Source organism: Protopterus annectens, chromosome 11.part0 (genome assembly GCF_019279795.1).
Source record: "Protopterus annectens isolate FY-2018-M chromosome 11.part0, PAN1.0, whole genome shotgun sequence".
Classification (NCBI taxonomy): Eukaryota; Metazoa; Chordata; order Ceratodontiformes; family Protopteridae; genus Protopterus; species Protopterus annectens.
The window spans coordinates 35,887,678-35,914,242 of NC_056745.1; the positions used below are offsets into that span (position 1 = coordinate 35,887,678).

At 36.5% G+C, this 26,565-nt stretch overlaps 1 protein-coding gene across 1 annotated transcript in view; it reads right to left on the reverse strand.

The window, feature by feature from the left end:
- LOC122815992 (bile acid-CoA:amino acid N-acyltransferase-like) overlaps positions 1-26,565 on the reverse strand; it is a 351,946-nt gene that overhangs the window by 231,378 nt on the left and 94,003 nt on the right. Inside the window, exons 3-4 of the mRNA XM_044088870.1 lie at positions 26,025-26,124; positions 11,262-11,452 (exon numbers count right to left, since the gene is read on the reverse strand). Coding sequence (XP_043944805.1) covers positions 11,262-11,452; positions 26,025-26,124 — 291 coding nt within the window. The remainder of the gene's footprint in view (positions 1-11,261; positions 11,453-26,024; positions 26,125-26,565) is intronic.

Consider the following 26,565-nt stretch of genomic DNA (forward strand, 5'->3'; position numbering starts at 1 on the left):
AGGATTTGCATATGTTTTTTTTTCTTGGACAGAGTAACATAAGTGAGTTCCATTTTGTGATCATGGACATTCAGTCTTTATTCACTGTAATTCCAAATGGAGAAACTGTCCTAGTATTAAAAGAATATTAAGTGAACCACAGTGAATTAGATATAGTAAATATCAATATATTAATCAAATGTATGGAGATTGTTTAAACTATAATGTTTTTGTGTTTAGAAGCGAATATTATTTACAGTTGGATGGAGTAGCTATGGGCACGCCAAGTGCCAATAGCTACGCCAACATATTTATGGATGTCTGAAAACAAAAACATGTTTTGAATAACCTGGTATACAATGTACATGTTCCATTTTATCATTGTTTTGTCGATTATGTGTTTTTTTATTTGGACAGAAGATGTCCATACTCTTGATGAGTTTTATGATGATATGCAGAATGTTACCACATATTTAAAATTTGACATGATTGAAAGTAAGGATCAGATCCATTTTTGGATGTTTGTGTTAAAAAAGATAATGCAGGTAAAATCACCACAAAGATACATGGGAAATTGTGCTAATGGAATAAAATATTGCACGGGAATAGCATGCATCCCCCCATAGTTTTCCTAATATCATCAAGGCAGAAGCCATTAGAGGTTCTAAATGCTTGTGATTAAGGCTTTTACAATGAATTAAACCGTCTAAGTGTAAACTTTCCTAGTAGGGGCTATAAATGTCAGCAGATCAAACAAACCTGTTATAATGTTTGTGAATTAAGAAATAAAGTTGCTCAACCATATTTTTCAGATAAGTCTGAACAACATAAGCCTATAAGACCAAGAATAGAAAGGGTTAGGTATTCTCTGTTTTACAGCAACGATGTTAAAAATATTGGGGAAGTTATCAGTAAACACTGGAAAATATTTGCCACTGATGAAAAGATAAAGAGCATAGTAGGTGAGAGACCTATGTTTAGATATAAAAACAAGAAATCTGTTAAAAGATTATTATGTGGCTATATAAGTGTTGAACAAGTTGCTAAGTCAATTGATAGTAGAGTGAGGCATACATTTCCCTGTAAAATGTGTAATTATTGTCAATATATTGATACCAGTGGTCAGTTTTGTCATCCAAACCACTGGTAAGACGTATACTTTTAATGTCAATGCTAATTGTACCAGTACGGACGTAATCTATTTAGCCAATTTTAAAATCTGTAGATCATCATACATAGGAAAGACCAATAGATGGTTAAGAGACCAAATAAGAGAACATGTTTACAATATTAAGGCTCGTAATATAACTAATGCATTAACAACGCATTTTGTCAATACTAATGAGCATAGCTATCAGGTTATTGATTATGAAGAAGTATCAACATGCGGGTGATTTGCAGAATCAAACTGAGGATACTGAAACTAAGTGGATTGTCAGATTACGTGCCGACAGCGCATTGGGTCTTAATGGACATGTACCATTGAAACTGGTGTTAAAAGCCAGACCTTTATTTAAATAATTAAATAAATAATTGAGATGCTGTTATTAATGTTAGGAGGTTAGATTTTTGTTCTTTGAAAAATGTAGGTCATATATTTATATATGCAACATACATTTATAGTTTTTATTTTTGTTGTTGAAGTTAGTTTTTTTTATATCCTTAATATCATAGGTTTACTTATACATTTACTAACATTGCTATTTTATAGTGATGTTTTAGGGTTGTTTTTTATATAAGACATGAGTTTTAAGAAATAAAGTGATGCTGCTTTAAGGAGGTATTGTTGGAGTAGATACTTTGTTTCTATGATCATGTGCTTGGAACTTTTAAATTGATTGGATAAGGGGTTTGGACAAGGTGTTAAATCAACATATGTATTTGTGGCTGATTTTAATGGTCTGAAGAAGCGAGCTTGGAACTGGCAAAAGTGCTTACCGATAATTAATAAAACTGAGTTTTATACCCTGTCTGTGTTTCAGGCTGAATGCTTTACTAGATTTTTAACAGTTCTTGTAGCATACAATCTGTTTATCTTAGTTGCTGGTGTGCTTACTGTTTTAGTATTTTTACTTAGTTCATGCATAGCCTTTTCTTTTGGGGATAGATTAAAAATGCATTTTTGCTTCTTTTAGTTAACAGGCAAATTATGTCATTTGTACAACACTGTACAATAGTACCATTTAGTGCTAAATTAAAAACAGATGTTTTCCTTAAAACATCACTTAAGACAATGTCTTTTAACCAATAACTCAAATTCAATTTTCGAATATAGAATATGAGCTCTAAAATCGTTTTAGAAATGTTTGCTCTATGGCTGGGCACAAAACTAAGCCCTAGCTTAAGCAACTTACACCGCAATGAATTTAACTCAAAATGAGACAAATTAACAATTTTAAGTCTTCACTCACTGGTAATGGACTTTCTAAAAAGTCTTTAAAACTCCACTACCTCTTGCCCTCTGCTTCATGGAGCGACTCCCCCCCTGAAGTTTTTTGAATCATTTACTTGTTTAGAACAGTCCGGGGACTACAACAGCAATTGTACAATATCATTCATAATGTTACATGTTCTTGGGGTTCCTTCTTCCAGTTCATTCAACACACTTAGCTGATTGACGTCATCAATGCTTGTGGGTGGATTAATTGATTTGGTCATCTAGAAATCAAGCTACTCTTCCCTGTTCGGATTTAAAGGGGCAGTGTAATTGGTTGGGAGGGTGGCTTAATGGTTAAGGTGTTTGCCTTACAAACACAAGGTACAGGGTTTGAGTCTCACAAGGGATAATTGGCTAGGCTTAAAATGTCTCGCAAGGGCAGTTATCCTAGTACTAACCTATGAACAATGATTGCTGATTGTAGAATGAATCAAAATTCACTGGATAAGCTGGTTTGTTAAAAAAAGCCAGCTTATCTCTTTGTAGTTTTTTTTTAATTTTCCAGCAACCACTGTTTTTTCAAACTTTTCAAGAGTCACTACCACTTCCTCATATTCTCCATGCAGTTGTGGACAATGTCCCAACATATCATTCTGTAGTGCATCAGCCTTATAAATGTTGTCTCTTAAAAGAGTCAAAGCAGCACAGTTGTTTTTAATAAGCATTTTCAACAAATCAAGACCTGTTTTATTGAAAAACTGAACTAATTCAAGATAAAAATTATCATTGATGCAAACTCCATTAGGGCATTTAAAAATGTTCAAGCCTTTTGGGAATATATTAAGTTCAAGACAGGTTTCAAAATATTTGTTTTCAGCTACCAGTGCATGACATTTTTTGATATACTTTTCTAAATCAATTAGCAGTTGTCTAAATTCTTATATTTCTACTTTTTCAAGTTCAGTTTCATTAAAGTCATTTGTCCTTTTCATATCCTTGTTGAAATGTTTTTTTCTGAAGTCCTTTGGGCTAAAACATGGTATTAAATTATTCTAATGCTAAAGACATGTTTTCTTTCCCTCTGAACATCTGCACAGTTTAAGTGTTTTTTGGTTGTTTTGGAAATTTTGCCACTTTTCATCCAGTCTCATTTTTACATCTTTTTAAAAGGGTTTCAGTTTCATAACAATACTTTGTACAGCAATTGACAAAATCTAGGAGAACCTAAACAACAGTTTCAAAGCAGACATCTTCCTAAATATCATCAAAGCATTTTGAAATAGTAGCTCAACCACTTTTAAAGGCCAGACTAAACACATTCAGTTCAGACCTAACACTGTATAATTCATTCAAGAATTACATACAAAACCACAAATTCAAAGTTTCTTTAGATTCAACTTTATCTGACATAGAAATCTTGAAATGTGGCATCCCTCAGGGACCAATACTAAAGCCTGCTTATTTAACAGTATTGTTTAATGACATCATCTTAGACCTCCCCTCCTTAGAAATACTTACCTACATAGAGCTTAAATAAAAATCGTACAAATCATTGCTAGACCTAGTATGTATAACTGTGTTCTTTATTTTCCATATGTTGTGTGTACAGCTTCTCTTTCATTATATAGTGTTATGCATTCTGATGAATTTCCCAACATCTGTTCCAAACATTTGTTTTCACATTTTTCTCTACCTCTTCCATTACTGTATTCACTTTATACAGAATTTGCTTTACAATATCATCTTCGTCTATTTCTGTATCATTCTTATAGAAGTGTAGTCTTGTTTGCCATATCACATACTTTATAACTAACTTAACCACCAAAGTATTCTTATCCACTTTCCATTTCCCTTCATCATGTGCATCCAAAATTCATTCTGATAGCTTATTTTCCCACTTCTGTCCCTGATACCTTGCTAGTATTTTCTAAACCTTTTTCACAAGAAAACATTCCATAAAAATATTTGTGCTTCTAGCACAATTCCTTAAACAGAATCCATCATTAGAAAATTTAAGTTTCAATTGTCTAATATGTTAAGATTTTCATACATGACATGACATGACTCCTTGCATTATTTATCATGCTGGGTCCCTATTAGTTCATCAAAAATTAATTTCAGCGAATAGCATTTTTGGTGCACTTACATCGAACATGCCATTCATCAAACTGTTCATGCTGAGATCGTGGAACAGTGATGATCAGGAAATTTGCCCTTTCTTCACTGTAGTGATGTCAGAGTTGGTATATATAATTAAGCATGTGGGGGGCACAAGTGGAATTTGATGAACGGCATTTCTGATGAAATGCTGTTCATTGAAGTAAGTTTTCCCGATTTAATATAGACCCTATAACGCTTATTATGTCTTGGTACCCAGTTTTCTTTCCGTTCCATTCTAATGTTTCAACTTCCCTAGTCCAAATCTTAGTAAAAAATATTTTACTCCTTTTAGTATTAATACTACCTCACTTCTAAAAATTGACCATGGCTTGTTGGTTAAATTTGGTCAATAAAACTAAATTACATAAACGGTTTAAAATAAATAAATACATGTGAGAGTGAAGTGAGGCTTACCTCCAGAAAAAAAAAGTTTTTGATCATTTCTGAAATAAGAACTTACTTACTCAAGACTTTAATGTCCTACATTTGCAACAAGATCATCATAGTTTTGAAGAAACTCAGTGATAATATGAGCTTTTCTCTGTGTGACTTCACTGCAAGCAGAGACCCACAGTTGTAACAAAATTGATAAAATAACTAAATATTTTAGTTTTTCTTGCTAATGTCCAATACTACCATAAAATAAATGCATATCTGAAATTAAGGCTGTGGGATGTTTTGATCGATCCCTGAACTGAGTTGTATGTTTTCTCATGAGACTTCCTGTATACTTGTTTGCATGATATTTGCATACCTACATTTGCTGCTCATGGCTAATGAAAATATTTTAAACATCAGATTCTGCAATCTTCTGTTATCTCCCCTGGAATGAGTTCTAGTCACAGGGCAGTCCTTTTTGTTGACAGGGGTTTAGTCAGTTTTCCTTGATTCTATATAGGAAACCACTGGGCATGCTATATGGTCTCATGATTTTAATTTTACTTGTAGCAATAGTTATCACAACTGCAGTTATATAAGGGATGTCTCCCCTTGTCTCTGTAGTACTCTAACATACTCCTTTGATTATTATAAAGTTAACTCAACATATGTTAGTCCTGTGCTTGGGTGGCTAGTTCATTCTTTATAACATGTTGCATTCCGGTGTTTTTATTTTCAGTTTTCTTTTTTTTTTTTCTCAAAAAATGTTTTATTTTTCAAAAATAACATTTTCAATTTTCTGATGTAATTAGAGTACTTTACTACTGCTGTTTTTAGCCTTTGAGCACAAGTAAAGCTAAGAGTTAGAAATGGAATATATGATCAAGAAATCATAGTCTCTGTACTTTAATCTATACTTCATTTTATGACGAGGGTAATTTTTTGATAACCAAGAAGTAACTCCTTTTCTGTTGTATGTCTTTTATTAAATGTATGAGCCCTGCAAATCTTTTTTGTGAAATTTACTTGTACCATTATATGTTTATTAGTGCAGATGTTAATATGTAACTGATTGACAGCAACTTAAGCAGATTTATATCACCACTGACAACAGTAACTTGCTCCGTTTTCATAAGTATGTCATTTATTACATTGTGATCTACACAGGTTTCATTGTCATGTGGTGGATATCATTACACTATATCTCCTGAAAAAAATGATCAAGGCTTCAGTCAGGCAAAGCACTGCCTGAATAAAATAAAATAAAATAAAATAAAATTAAAACATTATTTTTCAGAAGGTAAGGTCCCATGTACCCCCCCCCCCCCGTGAGGGGTCTTTACCACCATACTTCATCTTGATTTTATAGCCTGGAAAGAAAAAGAGAAGTGAAGAAAACTTTGAACCCCTGCTGGCCAACAAATAGAAACCATGCCAGCACTGACTTATGGTGGTGAATAACACTTGATTGTTTGCATGATGTATAATTGCCCTCATCAAGTTGAAACATCATCTAGTTTACACTTTACTGAGTGTAGGGAAGCTGGGCAATGCATCCCCTTTGAAATGTTTTTGGAATTTATCAGGAATATTATATAGGAAAGGAAGGGGAGAAATAGAATACCATCACGGAAGTACTGTTAGAAGAATATAGAAAAGGGAATAGCTCAACAAAAATACTAAGAAAGACAGGATAAAAGTGATATGTAATATTAGAACAGATCAGGATCTATCATGCACTATTGCAAATAACAAACTAAAAATATCAGAACAGGCAGAAAAACTTAGAAGATATGTAGATTATTATAAAGGAAAAGTACAACCTAAGCAATATATTGATGACTCAAAAAAGTTTCATAGAGGACTGGGAAACAAGGTAAAAGGAATTGAAAGACCACCAAAAAACGAAGAAACAGATACATTATGGTGAAGTATCTATGAAGATCCTGTGGAACATAACAAAGATGCTAAATGGATACAAGAAGTAAAAAAAATAATAAGTTTAAATGTACAGGATATGAAATGGGATGAAGTAACAGCTAGAGAGATTGAAACAAAGTTAAGAAAAGCTTCTAATTGGAAAACTCCAGGCCTGGATGCAGTAACTAATTTCTGGTTAAAAGTATTAGCATCTTTGCACAAAGATTTAGCCTTACGTAAGCACTATTTATATTCACACCCCAAACAGACACCAACCTGACTAACAGGAAAAACAATGCTCCTACTTAAGAGTGAACCTGCAAGCTACCCTAAAAACTATAGAACAATAACTTGCCTTCCGACAACATATAAACTATACAATGGAATTGATGCTGACAGAGTTTATAGTCATTTAGAAGAAAGCACAACATACCTCTCAATGTCTTAGAGCAGAAAATCTGGAGAAAACCATAAGTAAAAGTGGGACAAAGGCCCCAAAATAGGGACACTTTTTAAATATTGCTCTTGCAAACTTGGAAAGTTGATCAAATAACAGATTTTGCATTAGCATCAATTTTCTGGAGGGTATGAAGGCTGAAACAGAAATGTCTGTCATTATTTTGTAACTTCAATCTTTAATGATTTGCCACTAATTTGCTAGAAAAAACACAATTTTATGGAAAAGAGAACAAAAATCTGAGACAAAAATCTGAACATTCTACGAAAATCTGTACAGTTGAGAGGTATGAAACTCAGTTATGGCAATAGAACAAAAGGGTCTACATTACAAGATTGAATGTTTAGGTGATTAAACACCTAAACATCGAACTTGTAATATCGAAAGCAAAAAATGGCGATTGGCCAATTTAATGCAGGGAAAGATTTCCCTTGGCTGTTTGCCAGATTTTGCCATTTTGTCTACTGTAGAGCGATCTTGGAGTTGGTATATTTAGTTAGGGGGGTGTGGGGGTGAAGCCCCCCACTTAGTTTGGGTGTAAAGTTTTTTTTTTCGTGGCCAACGGACATCTTTCCCTGTGACATTCGACGTTTTTGGGTTCGATATTACAAGTTCAATGTTAGGTGTTTGATCACCTAAACATTCGATCATGTAATATAGATGCAAACAAAAAGGCAATAAAAGAAAGTCATATGGAACAAAGGATCATTTGTTAAATAAAGTCATAATGGAGAACTGTAAAAAGAGGAAGAATACAAGTACCGCATGGATTGACTATAAAAAAGCATTTGATAGTATCCCATATTCATGGATAAATGAGTGCTTAAAAATGTATAAGACACACCCTACACTGATTGACTACATTACAGTGATTCTGAAACAGTGCAGACCACTTTGCAATTAAGCCATGATAAAGGAAAAATTATTATTCCAGGAATAAAAATTCAAAAGGGGATATTCCAGGGTGTCTCTCTGCCACTGCTGTTTTTCTGTCTTGCCATTAACCCATTAAGCTGCCTACTTAACAGCTTAGGCCATAGCTATAATTTGGCTACTAGAAAATAGCAAAGTTTAAAACTGTATAGCTAACCAGATGAGGAACTGAAAGCACAACTGCAAGTTGTCAACTTTGTCAGATGATATAAGAATGTCATTTGGTTTTGATAAATGTGCAAAAGCAACCATTAAAGCAGGAAAACTGCAACACCAATAAAATATCAGTTTGGGACAATAATGTTATATAAAAACTTGAGCAAGACGGAGTATATAAATACTTGGGAATTGATGAAGGATCAGCAATAAAACATGAACAAATGTGAACAAAACTTGGTAAGGAATACTTTAGAAGACTTAAATTAACCCTGAAAACAGCATTGACATCTAGGAACAAAATTCAAGCTATAAACCAATTTGCTCTTCCTGTCCTAACTTACAGTTTTGGAGTGGTTGACTGGCCCCAAAACGTGTTGGATAGATTAGATAGGAAAACTAGAAGGATGCTTCATGCTCATCAAATGATTTAAAAAAATTAGTGCATACCAAGATTATATATACCCCATACCAAAGAAGGGATGAGCCTCCTTGAAATTGATTGCATGTATATATCTGCAATTGTGAGAATGCACACACATCTGCTGACCTCACAAGACCCAAACATAGTGAATGTTTTGAAACACGAGGAGAATAAATCTAAGATGACTTCTCTGCATACCTCTCAACTTTACAGATTTTCAAAGAATCTCCAGACTTTTGCCTCATATTTTTGGTGTGTTCCTCCTAAAATATGTACCTTTCTGGCAAATAGCTGAGAATTGAAGTCATTAAATAATGACAAACATTTGAGTTTAAGACTCCATATCCTTCAGAAAATTAATGCTAATGCAAAACATATTATTCTATCAACTTTCTAAGTTTGTAAGAGCAATATTTAAAAGCTGTCCCTATTTGTCCCTCCCCCCATCATTTTAGGCTTTGTCCAGATTTTTTCTCTAAGAGGTTGAGATGTATGCTCCTCTGCTTAGTCTACCATCATACCAGCATCAAGCAGGGATGGAAATCAAACCAGAAGTAAATAAAAATCAGGCAGCAACTGAAAGTGCCAAAAAACAAAAGAAAGAATATAAGGTGAATGAACAGATAAGAAGGCAAGAAATGTGGAAAATGCATAAACATAGTTGCAAGTATAGAAAACATCTGGAAGAGCCTCATGTTATCAGGAACGAATGCAGGAATGGTTGAGGAGAGCTGAATTCAAACAAAGAGATGAAAGGTTAATATTGCCAGCCCAAGATAGTGGGCTACGTACATACTGGTTTACAAAGCCCATTGAACATGTGGGAGAAACAAATAAATGTAGGTTTTGTAAAACAGAATTGGAAACAGTTGCAAACCCCATTGCTGGTTGTGACATACTAATGCCAGAAGGACTGTATACTGAAAGACATAATAATGTGGCGAGACTGTTGCACTGGGATTGTGCAAACATTATGGTATTGAAGTGGCTGAAAAACATTGGAAACATGAGCCACAAAGCATCATAGAAAATGATGATGCTTATATCACAGGGACCACCCATTACCAACAGTTCAAAAGATAGATGCTAGAAAACTGGATATAGTGGTCCAAAAAAAGAAGACAAAAGTAGCACTGATCCCTGAAATTGCTACACCCAGTGACTGCAGTATCTTGTGTACAGAGAGATACAAAGTCATAAAATATCAGGATTTGCATGCATAAATGAGATCTGCAATTGTGGGACTGCATACACATTGGCTGACCTCACAAGACTCAAACATAGTGAAAGTTTTGAAGCATGAGGAGAATAAATCTAAGATGACTTATCTGCTTAGTCGAGCAGAAGCATACCAGTGTCAAGCAGGAATGGAAATCAAACCAGAAGTAGATAAAAATCAGGTAGCAACTGAATGTGCCAAAAAACAAAAGAAAGAATATAAGGTGAAGGACCAGATGAGAAGGGAAGAAATGTGGAAAAAACATAAATATAGTTGCAAATATAGAAAACTTCTGGGAGAACCTCATATGATCAGGACTGAATGCAGGAATGGTTAAGGAGAGGTGAATTCAAACCAAGAGATGAAAGGTTAATACTGGTGGCCCAAGATAGTGGGCTATGTACACATTGATTTAGAAAGTCCATTGAACATGTGGGAGAAAAAGACAAATGTAGGTTTTGTAAAACAGAATTGGAAACAGTTGCACACCTCGTTGTTGGTTGTGACATACTAATGGCAGAAGGACTGTATACTGAAAGGCATAATAATGTGGTGGGACTGTTGCACTGGGATTGTGCAAACATTATGGTACTGAAGTGGCTGAAAAACACTGGAAACATGAGCCACAAAGCATCATAGAAAATGATGAAGTGTAGATCACATGGGATCACCCATTACCAACAGTTTAAAAGTTAGATGCTAGAAAACTGGATATAGTGGTCCATGAAAGAAGACAAAAGTAGCATTGATCATTGAAACTGCCACACCCAGTGACTACAGTGTATTGCATATAGAGAGACACAAAGTCATAAAATATCAGGATTTGCATGCAGAAATGAGAGCAATGTGGAAGAAAGATACACAGACAGTGCCAATAGTATTAGGAGCAGTGGGTCATAAAAAAGAATCTACAATTGTATTTAGATATGGTACCAGTACATGTAACCCCATATGAATTGCACAAGGAGTCATTACTGGGCAATACTGCATGTGCTGTGAAGAGCATTTCTGGCTGACATCAAAGATTGAAACAACACTAATTTCATGAACTTTAATCGTACTTTGACTTAGGAATGGAGTCCATTCCCATCATGGTACTATAAACCTAAAAGATTTGGAGAAATTAAAAAAAAAAAAAAAGTAAATGAAACATTATTTTAAACATGCCATTTCTATAACTGTGGCATTAATGGTTTGTTGTAGATACAATAACTATTCTCCTGATGATCTAACAATTGTTTTCCTAAGTATATTTTACCTGGTGGAAGGAAGAGAGTTCCAACAATTCCGCTCTGGCGAACGTCTGCTCTTGTTACCCCTGGTGCCATGTACCAGCGTTCCACCTCTATACTTGCCAGAATTTCATTCACCTCAGTCCTTTCAAGGATGTGACCATCACAAACTGAGACTTTCACAACATCTGGTGCAGAGGCATTTGTTTTCATTAACCTGCATTAACATATTAAACAAGAAGATAAATAAATGTGATATCCAGTTTACGTGCTGTTGATTCCTGTTTATTTTAAAGAATGGAAAGCAAATTTAATCCAATAAAATAAGTTTATCCACTTTTAATAACAATAATCTTCCATGTTTTAAAATATTGTGCAAACATAAATAATAGTACTATCACACACATGCCATAAAATGTTAGAAATGTTAGAAATGTTTATAATACTCCATCCTTGAATGCCTAAGAAAAATGTCAAGCTGTTAGTTATCTACTGTATGAATATTTGAATTTCAGTTCAAAGCAGAATCTGGAACATTATTTAAACTTTAAAATCACAGATCTTTTCCTATAGTAGTTTAAAGAAGCTTTTACAAATTAACTATTTTGATTTTGTGCCAAGAACATGTAACCAGATTAAAGACCATTTAAAGATGTCCAGGTGATGAGTGTAAGTTAGTTTCATCCAAAGAGAGCACCCCCCCCCATACCCCCACCAGCAGTTATAGCCACTTTGATTGTGTACACCCCTTACTGTTATGAAGAAATAAAACTGCATGCACTTTATTGGTAGCTTTGGATGGAAAACATGAAACGGTATAAACTGTATAAAGATCACTAGCATCATACCATAATATCCAGCCATGTGTAGCACTGTTTAAATAGAAGTGCATTTATGAGAGCATAAGAAAAATTAACCACCTGATAACATATGCTTAGTCAAAATGCACAATATCTACAGAAGTAAAAGTCATCTGAATAATTTCACATTAAAGAGACATATGCCAATCATGAGCAGACAGGTGATCCACTGTGGCGACCCCTAACTGGGAAAAGCTGAAAGAAGAAGAAGATTAATACAGAGGTCATTGCTGGTAAACACCTTTGAATTTCAGTGCTTCATCTACAAATGCAGTGCCTGCTGCCCATGAAGAATAATTTATGTATCTTAAATTAAAAACAAAAAAAACTGGTGTGCTGGTGATATTGCCACAACATTTCATAAGGTAGATTAGATGGGCAACAAGGAATGACTGGCAAATGACTCCAGGTTCATAGTTAACAAGCATGTAGTCCTGGAAACTGACCCAAATTCCTAGCTGCTCCAAAGTACTGCCTAGTTAAGTGTCTTGTTCTTTTTCACACATTAGTTAAATGAAGGTGGAAGGATTCAAACTTTGTACCCTTGCCACAGGAAGTAGCTCATTAACATGGTAGAGCTTTAGTCCTCAACACTAACTGACATATCTGTGTCACATGGTTTTTGTTCGTATGCTATTTTTGTGTGTAATGGGGATTGTAAGCAGGTGTTTCTATTTTTCTCCCCTCTTCTCTTTTTCTTCTTATGCAGTTTTGAGAAACATAGGCAATGTAATGACTAACAAAAAAAGAAAAAAAAAAGGGAGCCTAGCATTTCTGCAGCATGTCTCCATGAAGACCATCTGATAAAGATAAATGGAGACAGCCTGGTGGGAGTGGATTGGCTGAGAGAAAAGAAAAAAAAAAGAATTGGCTAGGACATAATGTTCCCTGAAAACAATCAGGGGGTTTCAGGTGTGACAGCTTTAAAGATAATACAAAAGCAGTTAGACTTGAAGTAAAGTTCTCTCAGGTTTTTTAATGCAACGGGGATACTAATATAAAGAGGTGCTTTTGTTTTTTCTTGTTCGCCCTGCTTCTCTTTTTCTTTGTCCAGTTTTGAGAAATGTAGTTACTGCAATGAAAAAAGAATGAGTGAGGAGGGGTTAGGGTTGCCACCTTTTAACAAGGGCAAAGTGGGGCATGGGGGTGTGGTCAACATGATAGGGGTGTGGCCAACATGACACTGGCTACACCCCCACCACGACATCACCAGAGTTGTTAAAGGAGATGCAGTATTAGTTATGGATACAACATTGTGACATTACAGCATACTGAAAACTCAAACCATTTAAATGAAGTGAACTATTACTGAAAACACACACTAATCAGTTGTAACAATAAATAAACTTTAAAGGACTAAAGAACACACTACTCATTAAACAGACACTTGTTTATTTAAAAAGTTAAAAAATTCATAAACCAACCATTACTATTCAGAAAGAAAACTTAAAAAAATCTACATACCACATACAAGCCAATTATAAAATTAAGACTTTTTATTGTCAATTAAAGCTAAAGCAAAGAAAAAACACAAAACTACATACCCTAGTACTACATACTGCACCCTAGCAAATTAATGCTAAACAAAGAAAAACACAAAATTACAAACCGCACCCTAGTACTTTTATACTGCACACTAGTACACTAAATCACTTTTTTTTTAAAGTGTATTTTGAATTTGATTTTATGGCTTGAAGAAGGGCCCGATTTGAAACAATATTTGAGTAAAAGTCACAACATTTCATCCGGTAATTTACACTCATCATTAGTTCAGTTTTTAACAAGTCCACACTACATCGGTTTCGCACATCTGTCCATTTACCTTTCACCAAAGAAAAACTCTTTCTGCAAATGCGTTTGAGGTCGGTATAGATAAAACCCTAATAATTACGGGATATAGTGTAGTCAGTGCAGGCCCTTCTTTGAAAAGCTTCAGCCACTTCTCTCCTTGGGTCAAGCTTGTGTTACATAACTGTTCGAGAGAGGGCCTAATTGCCAAGTAGTCCCTAAAAAGATAATCTTCATCTACATCCTGCAGACTCAGGGCAGTGGTCACATTAAGCAAGTCACTGAAGGCAAAGGGCTCATTTAGAGATAATTTAGATAGTGTAAACAAGTAGTTGCTTTCAGTATAATCAAACCACTGCCCCAGGTACTTCACTGCTGTCTCCAAGAACACAATGAAGTCTCTTTTCAGTTTGTTAGCAGAAGTGCTGTCTAATGTGCTCATAAGTGCCCTAAGTTTCCCTCCAAAGAAAGCATCTTCAGCTCTTGCCTGCAGTTTTTGCTTCAGAGAGACCATTACACAAAAAGTTTCCATGGCAGTAGGTGCTGATTTTTCTAATGTACTTATATGTTCATTAAAATCAACAAGAACAGCACAGAGAAAGTGCAAATAGTACTGGTGCAGCATAGGCAATTCATTCTCACCATGTTCATTAGCTGAAAAGTACTGCCATATCTGCCGGGGGGTCTCCTCATCTCCCTGAGAGAGGAAACAGGACTGGAGCACTGAGAGATTATTCACTACTCTTTCAAAGGCTGGCAGTAGTGACAGCCACCTTGTTGTCACATGTCTTAACAGACTCTCAAATTCCATGCCACAAAACTCAAAGAAGTCTTTCAAGTCTCTGGTCCTTGTGGCCGAACCTGAGAAGTGGCTGAAAAGTCTCATTACAAATACTTCCACGTCGTACAGTAGTTGTGCTGCAGCTTTTTTGGCTGCATTGTGAATGATATGGGCAACACAATAGCCTTCTGGCATGATGGGCACTTTTCTTTTAATCTGGTATACACACCAGATTTCTTCCCATAGTTCACACTGGCATTATCAGCCCCATAAGCTGAAATGCTGTTCCAGGGAAAGGAGTGCCTTTCCATAATGTGGAAATTTGCTGTGAAATAGCCTGTGCTGATCCATCAGGGTCTTCATAGAAATCCAAAAGGCCATTCACCACCCCTTCTTCTTTAGAAAATAGCTCACAAAAAGGGGAAATAATTTTATGTTCCCCTTGTTGAAAGCATCTGATGAAATTGCAAATGAAGTGCCTGGTTTTTGAAGGTCATCATTTCTTCCACCGTGGGTCACTAGAAATTCTCTCTTGCAGTACCTGCAGAATGCTTTGACATCATTGCATCTCTCGATCCAGTCAAATTCTGTTTTCCAAACGTCCTGCTACTTGCACATTTTCTTGCTGCTGGTTGGCTGTGATGAAGATGCTGCTCTCTTCATGCTTGAATCTGTACTTACCTGATATGCAACATATTTACCAACACTGTGTTAGTAGGGTGCAGTAACATACTGCTGCACAGCACAAATGAACTGGCTTAAAAAACATTGGCACACAAAAGAACTGGCTTGAAAAACATTGGCATGTGAAAGAACTGGCTTGAAAAACATTGGCACATGAAAGAACTGGCTTAAAAAACATTGGCACATGAAAGAACTGGTTTAAAAAAACATTGGCACATGAAAGAACCGGCTCAAAAAACATTGGCATGTGAAAGAACTGGCTCAAAAAACATTAGCACATGAAAGAACTGGCTCGAAAAACATTGGCATGTGAAAGAACTGGCTCGAAAAACATTAGCACATGAAAGAACTGGCTTGAAAAACATTGGCACATGAAAGAACTGGCTTGAAAAACATTGGCATGTGAAAAAACTGGCTTGATAAACATTGGCATGCGAAAGAACTGGCTTGAAAAACATTGGCACATGAAAGAACTGTCTTGAAAAACATTGGCACATGAAAGAACTGGCTTGAAAAACATTGGCATGTGAAAGAACTGGCTTGAAAAACATTGGCACATGAAAGAACTGGCTTGAAAAACATTGGCACATGAAAGAACTGGCTTGAAAAACATTGGCATGTGAAAGAACTGGCTTGAAAAACATTGGCACATGAAAGAACTGGCTTGAAAAACATTGGCACATGAAAGAACTGGCTTGAAAAACATTGGCACATGAAAGAACTGGCTTGAAAAACATTGGCACATGAAAGAACTGTCTTGAAAAACATTGGCACATGAAAGAACTGGCTTGAAAAACATTGGCACATGAAAGAACTGTCTTGAAAAACATTGGCACATGAAAGAACTGGCTTGAAAAACATTGGCATATGAAAGAACTGGCTCATAAAACATTGGCACATGAAAGAACTGGCTTGAAAAACATTGGCATGTGAAAGAACCGAGGAATGGAGCAGAAAAGAGTTATTACAAACAGTTTGAAAAAGGTCAAATAGTAAATGAGGTAATGTAGGGGGCATTTTGGCCATTGAAAACTAACATTAATACAGCTTGTAGAAAATGAAATGCATTATTATTACCACCGAACATGCCTACCTCTCCCCACCCCTCAAGAAAAAAAAAAGTTAACCACATTCACTGAACCAAAAAACACTAAAATGAATGAGAATGCACAGTGGATACCATAGACCTGATTTAGCTTTTGACCACAGCAGTTAAAAGGAATGTATGGCACTAATTTACACAGTGCAATGATCTATTAATGAACATGCCCAACAGCAGCACTGGTTGTAATCGGATTATAATGAAAACAGTACATTGTAAGTTTATTGAAGACATCACTAAAACACAAAATACAAACTTTGCTACTTATAAACACAAACTACCCTGTAACGACATGGTTTAGCACAATCTCAAATACATTGCATTAACTTCTGAGCATCCATCCACAAAAAAAAAAAAACAGGAAAAAAGTCCGTAAACATTTTAACTTTTAAAATTACTTCTTGCAAGAGAAGTAATATAAACTACAATGTACAGCAGACTCCATGGGCTCCTTTTACCTCAAAACATAGCAATTAAGAGTATTTTACCCAGCATAGCAATGCAAAAAACAGGCCCAAGTAAAAGCAACACACCCATATTCACATTACAAGCAAAGCAGTACATTTTAACCTTATTAAAAATGCATAATAAATTAAATGCACATATTTACAAGTATAAATGAAAACAATCTTGAAACAGCTTCAGCAAATTGGCAACATGTACCTACTAGAATAATAAATGAATTACATTAACTGTTAACATTCCCCCTCAAAAGGTAGACTTGTACCACATACACATGGACTTGCAGGAACTAACAGGAAAAATTACCCAAACAGTATATCGTAACTTCCTGAAAACAGCATTAAATTGCACACATTTCCATACAAAAAAGTGCAAATTATGCTCGAACATTTTCGATCTCCAAACAGACAATACCCAGAAAAAGCTACGACAATAGAAATACATCACACTAAATTTATATTTCACTGCCCCCCTCCAACAGAAATAAACAACTTCTATACACAGTTCAGCCTTTTAAAAGTAATGTTTCCAAATCATACCCCCAAGAATAATAACAATTACATATACATTCAGGTTTTATATCTTTAAAAACTACTACTCAAAAATATGAAAATAACCACTGCACAGATTTAAATACTGCATACTGCACCCCCATCTACCTCTAAACATTAAAAAAATTAAACCACAATATATTCCCATTTTAAAATAGTACTCAAAAATCTCAAAATAACCACTGCACAGATTTAAATACTGCATACTACATCCCCATCTACCTCTAAACATTAAAAACTTAAATAAAGCACACTATTCCCATTTTAAATAACTAAAGCCACAAAATGCTATTATGTACTTACCACTATCACAGCTGGAATGGCTAGTTGGATGTTCAAGTAGTGGCTGGGTTGGCTGACAGGCTCCCTTGCTGGCTAGCAGGCTCCCTTGCAGGCTGGCTGGCTTATTTGCTGGCTGTGCGGCTTCTTTCCTGGCTGGCTGGCTGGCTTTTTTTCTGGCTGGCCGGCTGGCTGGAGAAATAGAATGTCAGATCTTTTTCATTTGCAGCTGTTGTAGAGTGTAGTACTCTACAGCTGCGACCTTTATGGGGCTCTTCTTAGCAGGTTCCCACCCTCTCCAATCCCTGCAGCCAATTACTGTGCTGCATTACCACCCAGACCTAGCAGGGAATCCCTCTAACTGCAGGTCTGGGTAGTGACGTAGCCACATTGCTGTGGAAAAAAATGGAAGTGTTTTTGGCTTTTCCACGGCAATTGAATTCGCGATCGCGAAAAGGGGAAAAATGGGACTTTTAAAGTCCCACGCTTGGTGACTGCGGGAAGCGGGATGAGAGGGCTCAATCCGTGAGTGTCCCGCTGACAACGGGACAGGTGGCAACTGTAAGAAGGGGAGGAGATGGGGGGGCGAGAGGAAGGGTCTGGTTAAGAGAGTATGACAAAAGAAAAATCAGTGTGTTTTCTCCCATGCTTGCATAGGGAAATGACTGGGTAAAACCCTAGGCATTATCCAGTAACAAGTTTATTACAAAGCATGCAAATGAAAAAGAACACTGAATATTGTAAGTCTTTTTTCTGATAAACAAGGTACCCTTAGCAGTTTTGTGTCTGGTTTGCATATCACTAAAAGACAATTTGATAAAGGAAAAGTGGGTTGGAGAAAGTGTCTACTGAAAGCATTCAAGTATTTTCTCAACTGGGAGAGTTATAAAGATATAAAGAATCAAATAGCACTTACTAATAGCACAGAGTGCACCTTGAGTCTTAGCATGGCTAACCTTTCTTTTTGGTTAACTTTAGCCTGTCTGTGTAGCTATCAACTTAGAACTTATGATCTTATTAGGAAGCAAAAACTTGAATATTTGAAGATGTACACAGTTTTGTGTGTTATTGTAAAGTTCATAGGTTTTAGGAGGGTTTTTTGGAGGGTTGTTTGTTCTGTTTGAGGGCTTTCAAAAAAACAAAGTTATGTAAGAGGTGACATGGGCGCAAATGGATATGACATGAAACAACTGTATAAAAGACCAACCTAACGAACAGTATATACATGTAACATAAAACTTGGAAGTAGACATTTAGTGAAAAAACAGTTGCATATAAAAGGTGGTAATAATAACTATATAAGAAAATTATGCTTTCTGTAATGTCTTTCAATCTAAATGGTCTTACAGATAAATATAAAAAAGAAAGAGTAGTGAAGTATATTAAAACACGTAAAGTGCAAATAGTTATGCTACAGGAGACACACCTGGAAAGAACTGAACATGTGAATTTGATAAAGAAAGGTTTTCAGGATGGTAATTCAGTGGAATATTTGAGGCAAAGGAAAATAGTACGTATAGTAATTGCAAAAGGAGCTCCAATAGTGATAGAACAGGGGAAAAAGATAGTAATGGAAGATGCATAGTACTATGGGGCTACTCACTAGGAGAAGGATTACACTGGCATGCATTTACATCCCCCCTAAAACTGCTATAATGGAGCTTAAGAAATATTTGGGAGAAATAATCAGCTTTCAGCAAGGAATATTACTTATACGTAGAGAATGGAATTTGGTTTGCAACAATGAAGATGTGTCTGGGGGCATAGAAGGGAAAATATAACAAAGGAGGGTAGATGTTTGAAGAAATTTGTGAAAATGTTTGGCAAGGAAGATGTGACTTCAGTACTAAGAGTTTGGAGTGAATTTAAATATTACTCACTGAGACACAAAAACTGAGCTAGGCTAGATAGATTTTATATCTCGCCGGAACATGTGCATTTAATTGAAGGTCTTAAAATGCACCCAATAACTATTTCAGATCATGCACCAATAATAACCAAAATAAAAACACAAAGTGATGAAATGAAAATGAGACACTGGCGCTTTCCTGCCTATTGGTTGAAAAGAGATGAATTTATGGAATGAGTTGTGGAATTAATTCAGGAGCTACTAGAGAAGATAGATTTATCTTCTGAAAACATAGCTAAGGTGTGGATAAAATTAAAGGGGAGTTTAAAACTAGGTTGCAAATAAAAGAAAGGGATATATGGCTAAACAGTAACAAGAATTATTTAGAGGGTCGATATCATATTCTTGAAAGCAGACAATGTTGAATCTGACATTGTCGACACAAGAATATCGAACCCTCAGAATCTCGAGCATGTAAACAGAAATCTCTAAGGGGATATTTCCATTTACTGCAATGTAGTGCGGTCTCGGAGTTGGTATATTTAAGTAGCGGGGGGTGTGGGGTGCAGTGGGGCTTGCCCCCCTGCTTAAACCAGTTTTCTTTTCTTTTTTTTTTGTCTTTTTATAAGGTCGACATTTGAAGACATCGACCATATGGTGTCGACCATATGTTCGATGTTTTCAACCATCGATCTCATAGTATAGACCCATTTAGAGGGCTTGACAAATGTTAAAGTATTGAAAAATAGGGGGAATCTCTCAGAACAAGAAAAGGAACAACTGCAGAATGCTAAACAGAAAATAATGGACTACCTCGATAATATGCATGAGTTTAGAAAGACTGCTATTAAGCAACTGTTTTTTGATAATAATTCTAGAGCACAAAATCTTCTAACACATCAACTCAGGCAGCAAAAAGTGGAAAGGGAGTCACCAAGCTTAGGTAGCCTATGACAAGGAACATAACAAGAGACCTGTAGAGGTATGAGAAATATTTTGGAAATTTTATGAAAATTTGTATAAAGCAGAGAAATATGGAAATCAAGAAAATGTACAAATGGAAATGTTTATGGAAGAATTAATATGCCAAAGTTAGAGGTAGAGAAGGTTCAATTACTAACAGTTAGTTAGGATAGGAAGGGATGAGATGAAAATGGCGATGTATAACCAATCTACAGGAAAGTCCCCAGGAATAGATGATATTCCTGTGGAAGTTTGGAAGCTAGGAGGGAAAACATTGATAAAGATCTGGAAGGTTTTGTTTAACGGTATTTAAGAGGAGGAGAAGTACCAACATCCTGGAAGAAGGTGGTGGTAACAGTAATACCTAAAGAGGATAAAGAGCCATCGGATCCAGGTTCATACAGGCCCATTTCAATACTAAATCATGATTATAAAGTGTTTGTCTATAATGGGTAAAAGAATGGAAAAAGTGATACCAAAACTGATAGATATGGATCAGTGTGGTTTTATGGAGGGGAGGCAAACATTTGACAAATATTAACAGAACATTGATGATCCAGAGGGAAGCAGAATTTAAGAAAGTACCACTTTTATTGGTGGGTCTTGCTGCAAAGAAAGCATTTGACAGAGTAGACTGGGACTTTATGACCAGGGCAATGAAAGCATTTGCTTTCCCTGATACAATTATATGGCTGATTAGAGGAATATATCAGGGATCAGAGACACGAATTAAAGTGGATGGGGTCCTCTCTGATAATTTCCGCTTGAACAAAGGAACCAGGCATAGGTTCATAGGTTTATAGGTTCATAGGTAGATACTAGGCTATCTGCCCTAAGACATTTATAAGCCTAGCCAGGGTGTGTTTGGCTTTCACCTCCCTTTTAGATCAGTTAACTGTGCCTCTGTATAGTAGGTCACAGAAGATAGCCCTTAAAAGTTAGTTTACTGTGACTCTGTCTAGCAGGGACACAGAAGAGATCCCAGGGGGTAAACTTACGATCTCCCATCCACTTGTCAAGATTTCTCTTGAAGAGGGTCAGTGAGGGGCTCTGCCCAACATGAACTGGGATTCTGTTCCAGAGTGAGGGGAGCCTCTGGGATATGAATCTGTCCCTCCAACATGTCCTAATTATTGCTGTGCTGAGGTTCAAGTCCCTGGAGTGTGTAGCTCTAAGGGATTTGGATTTCCTGAGGTGGAGCATGTCCATTAATTCTGGGTTAGACATGGCTTTGTACATCAGGCATAGATCGCCTCTGAGTAGGCAGTAAGCAACTGAGTACACCTGGAGTGAGTCTTGTTTTTATTTGGGATAGCACGATCCATGCATTCCTGTAGGTTCTCATAGAATGCGTTTGTAAAGGATTCTGTGGTTTGGGCAGTATTTTCCACTAGCCTGGGGGTTTTGAAGGATTACACCTCGGTTTTGAGAAGTGTGAAGTTTGCTTTTGAGAAATTTTTCACAGTGGTTTCCTTGGCTGGGGGTGGGGATGGGATATGGATGTCCAGTGAGATTAATGTATGGTCTGATCTTACCAATGAGGGGTTTACCTCTGGTGTGGAACATAGAGTCTTCATGTTGGTGATGACCAGGTCCAATATGTTGTCCCCTCTTGTGGGAGTGGTGACCAGTTGTTCCATAGTGTTTGAGTTTATAAATTGTAGGTATCATTGGGCAAGGGTGTTGGGGCTTGAGTAGTTTACCCAATCAATGTTTGGGTAGTTGAAGTCACCCAATATTATGGTGTTTGTAGAGACCTTCATATTCTCCAGTGTTCTCAGGAAGGCCAAGTGGGGTTCCTCAGATTGGGAGGGTGATTTGTAGCAGGCTACAAACTGAAAGGCAGTTTTGCTCACTGTTAGTTGCACATGGATGATCTCCGATGCTTCTTGCAGTGCCACTAACCTGGAGGTGTGGGTATCTTTGATGAATACGGATACTCCCCCTCCTTTTGTGTTTTGGTCCGGGTTTTGGGCCTGAAAAGCATGGTATGAGTTATAACCTGGTAGTGCTGGGGTGCTCTCAGGAGCCTTGAACCAGGTTTCTGTTACTGCACAGATATCGATATTCTCCATACTGAGGAGAGCCTTGAGTGCGTGCATCTTGAGGTTTGGACTTCGGGCGTTGAGCAGCATTACCCTTAGTTTTTTACTCATTGTGTTGTCTATGGAGGTGGGTTTGTCTTTTGAGCCTTGCCTAAAAAAGGCACTATGGGGGTGGCAAGAGCCTTAGCCAATATTTGAAAGACCAGGGGTGACAGGTGCAAGCCATCCCTAGCAAAGCAACGTGGCTTGTCAGGCATGTCATCCCAGGCTGACAGACACTGGATCCCCTTCAAATGACACCAATACTTTAGCCAATTGTTAAAAATTATCATTTTGGGATGTCCTCTTTCTTTTTTTGTTATTTGCATTATATTTAAAACCATTGGCAAAGAAAATAAGGGACTCAGAAATTGAAGGATATAATTGGTATGGTATTCAAGTAAATCTGTTTCTGTTTGCAGATGATATTATTTTACACCCAGCAAAACCAGAAAGGGACATTACAGTGTCATGGAACATTTTGAGGCAGTTTCAAATCTTTCAAGGATACAAAATTAATGTAGCTAAAACAAAGGCAATAGCAGTAAATTATGTACCCACACAAGAATTGGTTCAGCAATACCCATATTTATGGGAACATGATAAAATGAAGTATTTAGGAATATGGATTACAATAATCCTGTTGCAGCAGCTAAGGATATGAGGGAAGAAATTAAATAATAGATAATACAAAAATTGTAAAATTTGAAGTTCTGTTATATGGATATGGATAGTAAGATATAATCAGTTAAAATATTTTTATTCCCTTTAGTCTTATCCACAGGTCAGGCATATTTTATCAACCAGCTGAGAAGTTATGGATAGTAATTAATAAAGAGCTGAAGGACTTTATTTGGGAGGGGAAGACAGCAAGAGTCAAGTGGGATAAGCTGATTCTTCCAGGAGAACAGGGTAGGTTGGGATTACCCGATTTGAAGGGGTATTTCAGAGCTACACAGTTAAGGCTGCTATACATAACACAAGCAGAAAAATATAATTAAAAGTGAAAAGGGATGATGATGAAACAGGGGAGGAAGCTCAAAAAACAAAGTGAGACTGGAATTTTGGATGCAGATCCTTAAGGAGAATAACAATAATCATACAGAATATTATATCCATAAAGTAGCAGAACGTATTCTAAGGACTAAGCCAACACACCAATGTAGAAAGGAGATTCTGTCACTAGGGATGACTACAATTAGGAATATAGACAATAGGTGAGAGGACAGTGGAATTTATTGCAGAAAACTGGCTAAATGAACCAAGGCATTGGGAGCAAATAACTAAAGAGGGAAAGATAATAGAATGGGAAGATGCCAATAATTTATTTGGACTGCAGGTTAGAGACTGCCTTCCCTATCAAGGATTGATATTAGAGTATAGGCAATGAGAAAGAAATTGGGGTGTCCTAAATGAAAGACCAGCACTGGTAGAGTTTTTAGTAGAATCTAGAACTGACACACCATTAAAGTAATAATTAGTAGAGCATATAAAAGATTGCATGATAACTATAAGAATATATCTTTGGAGGTTATAAAGGATTGGGAAAAGAGACTGGATAAGCAATTCATAAAGAAACAATGGGAGGATATATGTACGTCTCCCAAATATGCAACAAAATCTAGAAGATTTTGGACTTTTGCTTAGAAGTGTTTACATAGATATTTTATACCCCAACTAGACTCCAGAAAATTTTTCCTCAGGTAGACAGCAAATGTTGGAGGTGTGACGGGGAAGAAAGCAATAATTGGGAGCACATCTTTTGGGAGTGCAATGAGTTGGCAGACTTTAAGGATTCCCTGCAGATGACACTGTCAGATATAATAGGTGGGCAGATTGCTGTGACAAGGGAGGGTATTTTTCTGAGCTGTAATACAGAATCAGGATTACCTAGATATGGTAAGGCCTTGCTGACTCTAATTATGCTGGGTGCCAAAAGTGCAACTAGAAAATTAAAATCAGAATCTAAACCAAATATATTAGAAGTAGTGAATATAGTAACAGAGGTAAACTTTGTTGTTTCATAAGAATTACTAAATGTTCCATCTTCTTTCTGTTCTCTTCTTTGAAACTTTCTAGTTCGTTGTCCACTTTGTCTATTTTAAGTAATACATCATGCATACTAGATATTAGTGACTGTATGTTTTTTTTTTTTTTAACACAAGAATCCTGGGTACCATTTCTTGAGTGATTCATGTTGAAGTCTTTACTCTCTTAACCAAGCAGTTGAAATTTTGACAGAAAAAATATAGCTTTTGAAGAACTTGAAGCTATAAATCTTATCTATTAGTGAATAAAATTAGCTAACAAGGATCTCCAAATGTTAATGTTTTGATTATATTTTCTGACAGAGAAACGTTTTCAGTCACAGAGCTTTCACCAGTTGCGGCTCTCAGTTGGCCATCTTGGCCATGCCGTGGCAGAGTGAAGTTCTAACAGCTTTATAACAACTTTTCTATCTTCTGCCACTGTTTTTTTGACATCCAGCACTATCCATTGTTAGTACATATTGTAATGTCCATTCTTAGTGCCTAGGGTGTCCTTAATGAGGTTTAATTACGATCCCCTAAATGCTGTTAAAATTGAGGTAAAGAGTTAACAATTTTATCTTTTTTAAACATTTCATTGTAATCAAAGTTCTAGGGTGGCCACGGTGGTGCAGCGGTTAGCTTAGCCATCTCACAGTAAGAGGTTCTCCGGTTCAATTCTCGGCTGAGGTGCCTTCTGTGCGGAGTCTCTATGTCCTCCCTGTGGTCATGTAGGTTTCCTCCGGGTGCTCCAGTTTCCTCCAACATCTCAAAGACATGCAGTAGGTGGTTGGACAATCTAAATTGGCCCTAGGTGTGAGTGTGTGCATGTGTGTGCCTTCTATGGAAGGTTGGGCGCCGGGCTGGCAACTCGACACCGTAAAAACTCCACTGACAATCATGAGCAGACAGATAATCTGCTGTGGTGACCCCTAACAGGGAAAAAGCCAGAAGAAGAAGTGTAATCAAGGTTCTACATGCAATGCAAAGTTGCTTTTTCCCAAACTCAGCGTAATCACAGCACTCCATGTACTGTATATATTTAGTACAATCTTCGTGGACCCCTGAGGAAATATAACTTTGGTATCTTCCATTAAGTCTTCAAAATGCAAATCAATAAATGCATAAATTATTAAAGAATGAATTGTTTTATATCACCGGTTGCTTTCTGACTTGATTTTGTCAGTATATAGCAGTAATCCCTTATTTTAACCTCTCAACATTACTTCCAGAGAAAGACTTGGAGAAAGGTAAACAGTATATTCATTCACTTGGACAAATTTGCTAAAGTCCATCAAATACTTCTCAGCTATATAATATAAAAAACAACATTGCAGAAGTAGATATATTATAGCATACCTGCGTTTTTTTGTATCTTCTGGAGCAGGGGTCATGCTCCAGATAAAACCCATTGGTTCACAATCAGTGTAAGAGCCTCCCAGGGACTTATCATTCAGAACTGTAAAAAGGTACAAAATGTTATGCTTGTATTAGAATTTCCCATCATTATTTGGGCATAAGATGCTGTAATGTGACAAGGTATAAAACAGCATTGTGCAATATACATTTCAGTGTAATGCAGTACAACAAAGGGCAACATATTATGCCATGTACAGTAAAGTGCAACTGTATGAGTAGTAAACAATTTTCACAAATAAGCACTCATTTGTTTCTCTTCTACCTTTCTGAATGTACCTGGACTTTTCCCTATGGGCACATCGGCAAAAGCAGCAATCCCAGACTCACATGCTACTCTTCTGTCCCCACTTCCATATTGCTGTGGATCATTCCTTTAGCAGATGATGAGAAGACGGTCAGTTTTCACCTGTCATTCCAAAGTGGTAATTAAGCAGGGAGTTATGTGTGCCCCGTACCTTTGGGAAAATGCTCTTCTTCTTGA